Source organism: Diabrotica virgifera, chromosome 4, assembly GCF_917563875.1.
Source record: "Diabrotica virgifera virgifera chromosome 4, PGI_DIABVI_V3a".
Classification (NCBI taxonomy): Eukaryota; Metazoa; Arthropoda; class Insecta; order Coleoptera; family Chrysomelidae; genus Diabrotica; species Diabrotica virgifera.
The window spans coordinates 235,923,834-235,937,646 of NC_065446.1; the positions used below are offsets into that span (position 1 = coordinate 235,923,834).

Consider the following 13,813-nt stretch of genomic DNA (forward strand, 5'->3'; position numbering starts at 1 on the left):
TAATTCATTATCGTGGTAGCATTAGTTAAACACAACGTTTGTAAAACTTTTTTGCCTCCTAGTATTTTTTCGATAAGCGAGTTTTTATCGAGCTGCGGCTTCTTTTTTAATATATTTACATAAAAAATTTATGGGAGTTTTGTTCCTTTAAACCCCTCAAATGTTTGAGTACGTTCCAATTAAACTATTATTGTGGTACCATTAGTTACACACAGTGTTTTTAAAACTTTTTTGCCTCTTAGTCCTTTTTTGATAAGTCACCTTTTATCGAGATGTGGCTTCATTTTCAAAATATACCTAAAAATGTAAATTATAAATACATTTTCAGATTATTAACAGGTCTCTATACAGTACTTATATTAACCATATACAAATACGTGGTGGATTCGATAAATATTCAAAATATCTCGATAAACACTGGCTTATCGAAAAAGCCTTAAGAGGCAAAAATGTTTTATAGTGTGTTTAACTAATGGTGACACACTAATAATTAAATTGGAACGTACACAAAAATTTGCGGGGGTTTAAGGGAACAAAACCCCCATAAAATTTTTATGGGGTACACAAATTTCACTTTAATTTTTATTTAAGATGCTGCTGCCATAAGAATGCCACATGTCCATTTTCAATGAAAAGTCTCTAAGAGTTTTCGATATCTATTTTGCAACTTCAAAGGGCTGTAACTTTTTCTGTGTGCACTATTGTATATATGTAGGTAAATGAGTTTCAATCAACCTATTTTTGACCGCAGAATCTGTGGTATAATTTATGACCAATCTTTTCGGGACACCCTGTATATAAATAGCAAATAACCATTGTGCTATAATAGGTGTGCATATTGAAATTATCATGGTCAAGCATCTTTTCTTGTTTATTTATTAGTTTTTAATTTTTTTGTTCCTTCTTCTTCTCAGGATTTGGTCACAAAATTTCGCTCCATATTTTCATAGGGTATCTTTCACCTCTTCCTTCTGGTTTAGAATTTATTATTTCGTTCTTTATTCATTCGGTTTACATGTTGGTTTCATTTCTTTTTCGTGTTCTATTATTTTGTCTTTGATAGAAACATTAATGGCTTTACTACCCGGTCTATCAATCCAAGTAATTATTTATAATAATTATGATACGAAACAAATTATTTTAATAGTTATTTATGATATTAAAATTACACGCTTGAGGCACGCATGTGAAAGTTTGCAGAATGAGCGAAGCGAATTCTGCAATTCACATGAGTGCCTTAAAAATGTACTTTTTAACACGTACATCATACAATATTTTTTCTACAAACGTCTTATATATCAACAATTATAATTTATTCATTCTCAATTACAGGACAATATCTACAAAAACTTTTACTTAAACTTAACTGACATTCCATTTTTATATTTTTCTTGACATTATATCAAAACTGCCTATATTGTCAATACGTAAATCATAACAACTATAGAATAACATCTTACTTTTATTGTTGTATATTCTAAAAAATAATAGTTTTTTTCTACAAACGTGTTAAAAATGCCAAATACAATTCAAATTAAATTTTAAAAAATCTTATAAACCACCTTGTTCAAATTGCGCAAGTTGTACTATTAATATTAATGTTAATAAATGAAACATTTATTCCATTCCATAGAGGTATATATTAACATAGAGGGAGCCTACCTTCCGCGCTTTCTGACGACAAGATCTCATGGACTGGTTTGCTGCATCTCTTTCTAACACATTGTATCGAAAATCTATGATGACATTCAGTGTGAATATAGGCACGGAAGAGGAGGACAACTGTAGCAGATTTACTATGCGTAAGAGTGAAACAGCACTAATCCAAATAAAAAAGATGGTGTCGTCACTTCGCTCTGAATGACACTCTCTCTATGCTAATATATAACTCTATGTTCCATTCCATTCCAGACAGACATTCCATTTTTATATTTTTCTTGACATTATATCAAAACTGCCTATTCGCGGTGTGCAAGTACTTGGAAAGGGAAACGAGAAACGACCGTGCGCGAGTCGCGGAGAAATATTGCATATATCTTAAATAATTCATATTGTCAATTGAAATTGTCAAATTGACGTATATTTCATACCTTCTGTCATTGACGCAGAAAAATTATGTATTGCTCCACAATATTGATATGATATGCAATTATTATATAAAGGTAAATTTAATTAATTGTATTTTGCTTGCAGTAAGTACTGCATTTTAATAACTGATTTTATTTACTACATACAATTGTTTACGTTTGCTAAACATAACCTGCATCTTATTTTTTCTTTTTATTATTTTTTTGGACTATGGTCTTGACAATTATCCAGCAACCAGGGCTAATATAATTGGCCAATATCATTAAAAGTGCGAATAAAAGTACAGAGCGTAGAAATAGAGGTCGCTTTGCCGAACTTGCACGGTCCCAATATTGTCAATACGTAAATCATAACAACTATAGAATAACATCTTACTTTTATTGTTGTATATTCTAACAAATAATAGTTTTTTTCTACAAACGTGTTAAAAATGTCAAATACAGTTCAAATTAAATTTTAAAAAATCTTTTAAACCACCTTGTTCAAATTGCGCAAGTTGTACTATTAATATTAATGTTAATAAATGAAATATAAATATTTTGACGTTTCACAATTTGATAACTCACTTTTAACTGCAGTGCCTTAAAATTTTTAAAACACTAGTGCTTTAAAGTGGCATTTTTAACGGTCCTATGGAGTGCTAAAAATTGCATTTTTAACACGGTTGTAGAAAAAACAAATTAAATAGTAAAAAGTAAAATATACTAGTATTAGTGTGGGCGATTGTCACCTTTTTTTAATTTAAAAATCAAAGGTAACACCTAATATTAATATTAATATATAAATCAACCTTGTTCAAGGCATACCTCTTATTATGCAGTATCAATAAGTGAAGAGTAAATAAAAACATTCGTTTATATTGAAAATTATACAAAAAATTGGATTAACTTTGAATGAAGTTCTAGAAGGATAGAATTTAAAAAAAATGGTTGAATATTGAGTAATTACCTTCCCATTGATAACTGCCCCTTTCACAAAAATTACTTGAATTATAAAAATAACGAAATGATAAATCGTACAAAAAAGTGTAGTAAAATCTCAAGACTAAACGCAGCCAAAACGTGTTAAGAAGTGACAACTATCTTTGTAGTGATTTATCAAATTTATTTCTCCGTTAAATTTTTTAATGAATATTAATATTATCTGGCGGCCTGAATATACTTCACAATTTTTTGGTTAAATCTTTAAATAATATTTTGTTTTTTTTTCAGTTTGATCGCATAAAGCTGGGATATTCATCAACGTCATTGGAAAAACTCTTTACTGGTATATTAAACTATACCAAAAAAGATTCTTATACTCTATTACCTGGAGAAGGTGCCAAAATTTTAGATATCATTCATGAAATTATGCAGTTTACATCCAAATCACAAAGGTCTTTGGAACAATCAAGAAATATAACGAATATTTTATTTTCAATTGTGGATCAGGTATTGTCAACACCAAATTCATTAACAAAGCAAGAGGTAAGCCTTTATTAGGTTAAATAGTTTTTGGACCAACCAAAGCTTCAAAAAATTATTTCTCAAACAAAATACTAATTTATTATTTAAATGTAGATTTAACTATATTTTTCTACAACCGTGTTAAAAATGCAATTTTTAGTTACTCACAATCTGAGTAAAGATAAAAGTGAATTAAAGGCAACTTATGTTTTATTTCGATTAAGAGGCAGGGCATAATCTGCAGACAGCCACTGTTTCTTGTATAACATTCATCAGTACAGATTCTCCAAGCCTCTGAATCAACACAGAACCAAATTGTCTATTTAAGGGAAATTCCAAAGATAAATTGAAATCCCCACTAAGGATGCAATCAACGACATTTATTAACCTTCCGATGACCAACCTTTTTTTGTTACACGGATGACCAACGGGGGTAAAAAATGACCCCAGGTCAAAAATGACCTGGAATGAATGTTTTCAGCATTTAAATCTTCATCTAACAATACATCCTTGTTTTCTGATAATATTTCTTCTTCTATATTATAATAAACATCGCTAGCAGTACAATTTCCTGTAACTCAGCCTCAGTAAGGTATTTGAGGGCCATATCTTATATATGTATATGTTACGGTTAACGTCCGAAATCAGGTTAATCTCAATATTACCCAGTTAATATCGAGATTCACCAGTCTAGTTGGTTAATGTCCGAAGCTAAACGATCTTCAGCCTTCAATCGGACATTAACCGGCTAATCTCGACATTAACACATGTGTCTTGTTAAAGTCCACATTGTTTTGTTGCGTAATCAAGTGGCATTCGTGCAAGAAGTATAGTTATTTGAAAGTGAAAATTTAAGTATTCAATATGTCCAATCAATTTAAAGACCGGTTTTACGAGAATCTTGATAAAATTATTTCCACAAAAAGGGATGACAACAGTGCTTATTTATCTCGTGAAAAATATGATTTAATTTGTAATCAAGTGAAAAAAGCAAAACGACAAGCTAAGAAAACAGCGTTGTCATATCGACGTTTGGCCAAATACGATGTAGTGAATGTGGCAAATCATTTCAAACTTATTGCTCCTTTGCAAGAAGGTAAGGAGAAATTTTTATATTACGTAAAAAAAAGAGGAATTATTTGATATTCTTTATGAAGTACATTTAAGTATTGACCATGGAGGAAGAACAAGAATGTTAAATTTTTTAAATGATAAATTCAAAAATATAACACAAGAAGTAGTAACACTTTTTTTTATTTTACCGGCACACATTATTACCGGCTGCAAAAATTGGTGATACTGTTAGATTACCTGTCCTCGATGTTGATAGAGGACGAGCTGATGCAAGGAATATATTAGGCGTTGTTACCACAATTGAAGACAACATGTATTACAAAATTGGGAAGAAAAGGGCACATTACCACAGTTATTTACAAGAAATCAGTTCAGTGTATGTCCGGCTCCCCTTATTGCTGCCGAAAAAGTTTCAGTTGTTGAAAAATCTCTTCGTGAGATTGCAGCGACTTCATCTCTATGTGGTCGTCAAGGATACAAAAGATGCTCGTGCAAAACTAAATGTGGTTCAAAAAAGTGCTGCTGTAAGGCAGCTAATATTTTTGATGTAACTCTAAGTCTCACGGAAGTTTGTCATGTTTGAAAAAATATGTAGCAGGTATTTTTTATACAATTGGCAACGTTGTATTATTTTCTAACACATTATTCAACATTAACCAAGGAGAATAGTTAAACTCGACATTAACCTGTTAATGTCAATATATCTCAATTTCGTACGACATTAACATTACATTTCGGTTAAAGTCAAGATTAACGGGTTAATGTCGAGATTAACCATTTTCGAAGTTTAACCGTAACATATACACAAAATACTAAGAAACTATAATAATATACGCCAGGAAATAATTTAAAATGACTGTTACGTATTTTTTATGGGAAATAAGCCACAATTTTACTAAAAAATGAATTTATTAATGTTTCGAAGCCCAAATCGGGTTTCGTTGTCAAAATACAAAATACTATTATATTATATTCAATAGTATTTTGTATTTTGACAACGAAACCCGATCTGGGCTTCGAAACATTAATAAATTCATTTTTAGTAAAATTGTGGCTTATTTCCCATAAAAAAATACGTAATTATAAAAATGCCGCAAGGAAATAGCTTCAGAACAACAATAATGACTGTAGCAGACAATAATGCCATGATTCGTACATAACAGGCACCACAGTCTAAAAATAGATTTTGATAACGCGCAGTGTAAAACTACTTGGAATTCCACATAATAGATGGTATTTTACTAAACATCAACTTCAGAATATATTTTTTATTCGTAAAATATGGGGAATTTTTTTTATTTCAAAATATGAGGATATCTAGAATGATATTAAAGTCAAATAAAAAAATATTGAGTTAAAAATTGAAAATATTTTGAACTTATTAAAGAAAAACATACGCTGGGGTCCAAATTTACCCCCTTGGTCATCCGAAGGTTAAAGAAAATAGAAAGTAGGAAGGTCCATTCCAAGGAACCATTCTTTATTAGTATCCTGAATCTCTGCCTTCTACCATTTACAAAGCATAGTATAAAACGTAAAGGATTCGACAATATGCAATCATATTGCGTTTTTCTCCATCTACGGTTCCCAAAGAATGGTTCCGATAAGGAAGGTTTTAGATTTTAATTAGTCTATATTATTTTTAATAGTAGGTATATTATGTATCTGAGATCTTCTTACTTTCTATTTTCTTTAATAGATGTCTCTGTTTGCGTCCTCAGAATAGAAAACATTACAGGGTCTTGTCTCACAAAAGACAGAAACCAGCATCTGTAGTGGTTGATTACGAAGACTCTAATTATCTTCGTCGAGTCGAAGTAAGGTGTAAGTCGGTGTTGAAATGAATAATAAATGGAGATAATTGTTTTATTTTATACCACAAACACTTTTTACAAACACTGTATAATAATAATGATTACTAATTATAATACACAACTTTGCAATGTCTTATTTAGTGGACCGTGAGTAAACATGTACTGCGTTCTGAGTGTCAAACTTAATCGTGATAGTGAGAGAATCTAGAACAATTTGCGTAATAAACGTGAGATTGCCCAATTTATGGACGTAAGAGAGTAACAAGAGAATTTTAAATTGAGATTGCTTGACACTTTGGAGACTACATTGGTAGCTGTGCTGTACTAAATGCGACCGACTGACTCTGCGATTGGTATCTAAAAAAACTGACTAACTGAGCAGCATAAGAAATCGTCTTTTTAGACTTTTACAACGAGGGAGAAATCAATAATTAACTTTTGTGCGTGTTTAAATTAAATTTTAGAATAAATGAAACCTTTATTCGTGAAAGTCGATAAAAGTTCACCGAAATTGAAGGTAATTGTTTGTTTTTAACCTTAAGTGACTGCACTATACAAAAGGAATTGCAATTTAATGATCTAAATGAGCGTATTTTGGGAGCACATAATTTATTATATAATATGTAGTCGCGAAATAATTAATTTAATGCATTTTAAGTACAACTCTCTCTTAAGACGAGAAGATTCTTGCGAATGGGTGTTGTAGCTCAATAGTCGAAATGCGCGTGATTTAAGATTTTAGTCTTAGAATATATAAGCTATAGGAGCTTATATCAGCGTTACGATATATTTTAATTTTTTTAGCATTTTTCTCTTAAGTTCAATCAATTAAAGGGTTGCTTTAAATTTTAGAGTAAATAAAACCTTTTAGGGCGGTCTGATACCACAAGCAGCTGTTAGTAGTTTGAGGCACATAAAAATGCAAAAGCAAACTGAACTTAAACTTCTAATCCCAGCTATTTTAATCCACATATGGTGAATTTAGGCTTTACATTGTTTTTATGAAGGCTAAAAACATGTGAAAATGAAGAAACAACTCAGGTCGAGATTATGAATTTGTTTTCAGAGTGTAAAGATTTCCAAGTCAAAAGGTTTCCGACAGTCAACGGAAATACAGAAAACTTTAATGGATTAGTAATTGAATAACTTTTCACATATTCGAGTTAATTGAAAGCTGTAAGGAGACAGAAAGAAATGTGCGTCTATTTTAGAAGTAGTTAAATATGCGATAAATTAAATTAAGATCGTATAAATAAGGAATAATATTATCGATATGTTGCATTGTTGTAACAACCTGTACATGGAACATATAGTTAAAACTCGCAATATATCATTTAATGAAACAGCCATTACGGCATCAATTTTTAATATACACGTTGAAAGCATTCCAAATATTCCATAAAATTTTTGGGACCTAATGTGTGGGCTATTTTTTGTTGCAATCCAAATGCAACATGCATATTTTATCCAGTTGGTATTTAATATTCAAAGCGCAGCATAAACGTGTAGTTTAAATGTTCAAATACGTGATCTATCTGTTTGTTTGAAAGTTTATATTTTTGGTGTAATGGTTGAGATTTGATAAATGAACGAAACAATATTATACTTTAATGGTATGTTGACTATATTATAACATCCACAATAGAAATATCACTTTTAAACAAACGAGTCAGTTAAAATGACCCGTATTTGAGCTCATCCCCTTCACCCCCAAACATAACTTTAATTGATTTAACTTAAGGTAAACATGCTGAAAAAAATTAAAATATATCGAATCGCGGATATAGTCCCGATAGCTTATATTAAGAATAAACTCTTAAATCACGCGCATTTCGATTATTGAGCTAAAACCCCTTCGCAAGAAAACCACCCCATCTTCCCGGCTTAAAAGAGAGTTACATAAAATGTATTAAATGCATTAAAATATTATTTAATAATTTATGAGCTTCCAAAATACGCGCATTTAGATCAATAAATTGCAATTCCTTTTGTATAGTGCAGTCAATGAAGGTAAAAATCAACTATTACCTTCAATTTCGGTGAACCTTCATTGATTTTCACGATGTGAAGCTTTTTTGTAAATTTTTACAAAAAAGTTTTCATCACTAAAATTGAAGCTAATAAAAACTATAATAAATTCGTTACTTGTAAACCATTGAATGTTAATTTAAAGTAAGTTACTTATAGGTAATTGAATGTATATTTTTTTCTGCGAGTATTCAAATGTAAGGATCCAAGCTTAAATAACGGGAACACGATGCATTTTATAACACTTAGGTACTAAATACTTGTCAAAGTACTTAGAAATACATATCAAATGCGCTCCAGAAGAAGTTGATAGCATCAAAATTTATACTCAAAAAATTTTTACAAAAAATAATATTGTTTTTTTTTTAATAACCATGTTAATTTTTATATCAGGCACATTTAACTATATGAAAGGTAATTTCAAGAGCCATAAAACTGTATTACATTTAATCTTTCAAATACATTATTTTTTTAGGATAATAGGTTAAATATGCATTCCAAATCGGTCAAAATGTTTAAAGTCATTACTTATGCTAAAGTAAAGAAAGTTTTATAGGGATTGCTAAAGATTTTCATTTTTGTGGTCTTTTACTTTTCACTAAAAAATTCGAAAGGATCCTATTATTTTCATGTTCATTTGCTTATTTTTTACGGGGGAACCACCCCCGTTTTTTACATCTGAACCACCTAAGATTTGCCGATGACATCGTTTTAATATCTGATAGAGTTGATAAAGCTACAAAAATGCTGCACACGCTCTATAAAGTGTCAAAAACAATTGGTCTTAAAATTAACACCTCAAAGACAAAATTTATGACCAACGTTGTAGTCAGCGATAAAATTCAGAGTCATAGCATCGACCAAGTAATAGCTTACAAATATCTAGGGCATGAGATTCGCTTAGGCCGAGATAACCAGACAACTGAAATATAAAGAAGGATAAGTCTCACATGGGCTGCCTTCGGTAGATAAAATAACATTTTCAAGTCTAATATTCCAGTTTGTTTAAAAAGAAAGGTTTTTGACCAGTGGGTTTTGCCGGTTCTTACATATGGTGCAGAAACACTAACTCTGACAAAAAGAACAATTAAATAACTCTGAACAGAACAACTCTGATTAGATTAGAAATATTAAATTAAATAAGAGTAAAACACAACGCGCTATGGAAAGATCAATGTTAGGTATTACCATCAGAGATAAAGTACCAAACCTAGAAATAAGAAGAAGAACAGGAGTCACGGAGGCAGTTGAAAGAATAGCCATGGCTAAATGGGCTTGGGCAAGACATGTTGCCAGACTGACGGATGACAGATGGACCAAAAAGATTCTGGAATGGCGACCAAGGCAGGAGGCATATCGAAGCAGAGGACGACCACCGACTAGATGGACGGATGATATCAAGCGCATCACCACAAATTGGATGCAAGAAGCTCATGATAAAAATAGGTGGAAATTTTTACGGGAGGCCTACGTTCAGCAGTGGACAAATATAGGCTAGTTGATGATGATGACGATGATTGCTTATTTTTGATAATATCATTTTCTTTCGGTGCTCATTTAATAGGTATTTCTGAGTACTTAGACAAATGTATATTAAGTATATTTAATAAAATGCATCATTTTCCTGGTAATTAGGCTTGAATAATTAGATTTGGGTACTAGCGGAAAAAATACATTTAGTTACTTATAATAAGAGCACTTTCAATTAACAATAAAAGGTTTTTCAAAGCTCAAATTTTGGCAATGATAACTTTTTTGTAAAAACTTGCAATTTTTAAGTCATTTACAAAAAACGCTGGACGGAAGGGCCGCCCGAGAACTTTATCGTACCGATCTATTATCGTTATCGTACTAGATACTGGCATTCTATAAAAATAACAAAGTTACTCGTTTTTTTGTTATTTTAGAAACACCTTCTGTACTTGAAAGTATTTTACGGTTCTACGCATCATTAATTCCTGCATTTGAGAAAATGTTCGATACCATATTTCGGGGATACACTATAGATGTATAAAATATTGCATAATTCAATATAATATTAGTGATACTTTCATTTCAAATTAGTTCATTTTTCTGAGAAATTAATAGTTTACAATATTTGCATTTCATTCTATTTCGATTACGCCAGTCAATGCGCGAGATTAAGAACAAGATATTATCTCCGAATTCTATCCTACTGCATGGATTTTAATGAAATTTTGGGAGTAGCCCAATCTCCTAATTCATAGTCTATCCTATATACTATGGCGCTTTTATCATGGGGGCGGTTCCCAATTATAGAATGAATTTGATCACATTTTTTACAAAAACCTTCATTTTAAACCCGTTCAACTTTTTGAAAGTAGAAATAACACTATATTAAAAGGTATCGCATTTAAATTATGGTGGACGGGGAGTTAAATGTATATACTTTTAATTTTTCCTTGAAGTACATTAGTCATATATTTTTTGCACCATATCTCGCTTAATTTGTATGTAACCGACATTTAACGGTGCTCGTTTTAAAGGCCTTTTCAAACACTACAAAAGGTGTTGGTAGCATTATACACCTAAAACCTACCGTTCCTCTGTTATTTTAAGTTGAATACACCAATTTGAGCATGCACCAAAAAACAAACTATTTTCACCTACCATATCTCTTTTTGTATTATAAATAGAACATTTACGAAGGAACGAATATCTTTATTATTTATAATTTAAATAATGTTTTATATAGTGTTTTTAGTTCGATGCATAGTTTTTAAGGTATTCACAAAAAATCTGTCCGAAAAGGTGTCATTTTTCAATGAAAATAGCTAATTTTCAACTACGCATAACTCAAAAAGTATTGAGTTCTCAAAAAAAAGTATAGACCAGTTTTTGCTTAGACATAGGTTCTTTAGCCACTTCCGTGCTTATTTTGACCAACAAATTTTCCACCCCCTTGAAGAAGTGCGAACCGCCCCAAGATGAAAGCGCCATAGTATATAGGGTAGATTTTGTTTCTTGAGCTATTCCCTATTTACTGTGAAAATATCAGGTACATCAATGTAATAAGATGGACTTCGGAGCCAAATACCCTCATTGACTGCCATACAATAATGTTCTGCTATGATCGCGTGAGAGAGGACACACATAAGATTATAGCAAAATTTCTATTTACCGTAACTTTTCGAGTTTTTGAGCTACAGCAATAAATTTTATGTCATTGGAAAGGTAATTTTGCATTCTTTCAAAATATGTAAAAATATACAGAGCATATTTAAAAAAATTACCATTTTTTATTTATTTCCGGTTCAACCAGAAGCCATTTTTTTGGGTAAAATTTATTGTGATAATAGATAATAAAGTACTATATATGTCTGCAAAATTTCAAATTTAAGTTTCTATTATGAAGGAAGTTACGGGCACTCGAATATTTTTTTATAAAAAATTCATAACTCCCCTCCTATGTGGAGTTAAGAAATCTGACTAATGTCATTCAATTTACCGATAGGATATCAAAAACATATCAAAAAATAAAAAAATTCCTTGGAGCCATTTTTGAGAAAATCGAGTTCAAATTTATGTCAAATTTTGACCCCTTAAACATAGGCAACCCCTAACTTTTTCTGAAAAACGATAACATCCTTCTTATAGTCCCATCGTTAGGCTATATAACGACGTTTTCAAATTAAACTTATCTTAAACAAGTTTTTAGATAGGTAGGGAAATGTGTCGGGTGGGCGGTCGGCCATGTTGGCTGCCATTTTGAATTTGGAAATGTTAAATTCCGTATTTTTATTTACCTATTGATGAGCTTACTTTGAGTTGAATTTCATCCATTTCGGTAAAAATTTGCAAAAATGGGCCCTAAATAACCCCCCTATTTCGGCCCCCCTTTGAGAGGTTTTTTTTTAAGCTTAGTTTCTCGACAAAATTCTCCTAAACTTACTAATACCGAATTTCATCAAAATCGGTCCGGTAGTTTTTGCTGGGCGGTGGCGACATACGTACGTACGTACATACGTACATACGTACGTACTTACGTACGTACGTACATACTTCCGACATGTTTTTTTTATTTGCTTTTTAGACTCAGGGGTACTGAAAACGTCGAAAAAAAGTGAAATCTGAAAAAAAATTTTTTGCACGATCCTATAACTTTATCTATTATACTATACTACGTATATAGTACGATAAAGTAAAACTGCTTTAAAACATTCATTTTTTCACTAAAAATTAAAATTGTTAATCTTTAAAAACTCAAAAAGTATGATTTATTTTAGTAACTTTATATAACAAATTCTGCTTATAATTTGTTCTTCTATCGATTTGTTGAATTATTTTTAACGAAATAATTTTCACCCACGAGAAGGGGCGGTATCCACTCTCAGGTTTAAGGTGCAAGGTGGCATTATGTCACCTTTGTTTCTTGAGGTATTGTCTAACCTCTCACTAATTTTCGTGAAAATCGATGAAAGTTCACCGAAACTGAAGGTAATTGTTTGTTTTTAACCTTCAGTGACTGCACTATACAAAAGGAATTGCAGTTTAATGATCTAAATGCGCATATTTTGGGAGCTCATAAATTATTAAATGATAGGTAGTCGCCAAATAATTAATTTAATGCATTTTAAGTACAACTCCCTCTTAAGACAGGAAGATTGGGTGGTTTTCTTGCGAAGGGGTTGTAGCTCAATAGTCGAAATGCGCGTGATTTAAGAGTTTATTTTTAGAATATATAAGCTATAGGAATTATATCCGCGATACGATATATTTTAATTTTTTTCAGCATTTTTCTCTTAAGTTAAATATTTAAGGGTTGCTTGGGGGTGAAAGGGATGAGCTCAAAAATCGAAACTATATCATTTCAAGAGCTCATAAATAGCTCGTAATTCTGCCGCAAAGATCGATTCAATGTCCTTATCTTTAAGCTAAGTCAGACCCCCCCCCCCCACTAAAATAATAAATTCCTGCTCAGTGTAACGGGCTCAAAATTTTTAATTTACGAAATATGAAAGCTCATAAATCGCTCATAAATCAGCGCTATTTGTTTTTTAATTTTTGCAAGTGGGGGGAGGGGCAGCCCAACTGACCAGTATTGTTAGTGTATCGATTTACGTGGGGATAAGTTTTTTAACCTGTTCTACAATAACATCTTGTCTTCATTTGTGAGTATTTTTAGCAACTTAACAAAGGCAAGAATTACCTGCCGAAACGTTTGTTTTAAGTAGAAAAATAATATTTAATTCCAATTTCCTTGACTGCGTCACTTCACCCCCAAGCGGACATTGAGATTTGTTTGTATAGAAGATGCATTTAAGTTTTGCATACATTCGGACCCAGTTCTCGATAATAAATTATCAAAGATATATTTATCAATGTTTCATAAATAATGAACTG

At 31.3% G+C, this 13,813-nt stretch overlaps 1 protein-coding gene across 1 annotated transcript in view; it reads left to right on the forward strand.

Moving 5' to 3' along the window:
• LOC114338937 (uncharacterized) overlaps positions 1-13,813 on the forward strand; it is a 221,595-nt gene that overhangs the window by 108,569 nt on the left and 99,213 nt on the right. Inside the window, exon 7 of the mRNA XM_050649499.1 lies at positions 3,300-3,554. Within this exon, the coding sequence (XP_050505456.1) occupies positions 3,300-3,554 (255 nt within the window). The remainder of the gene's footprint in view (positions 1-3,299; positions 3,555-13,813) is intronic.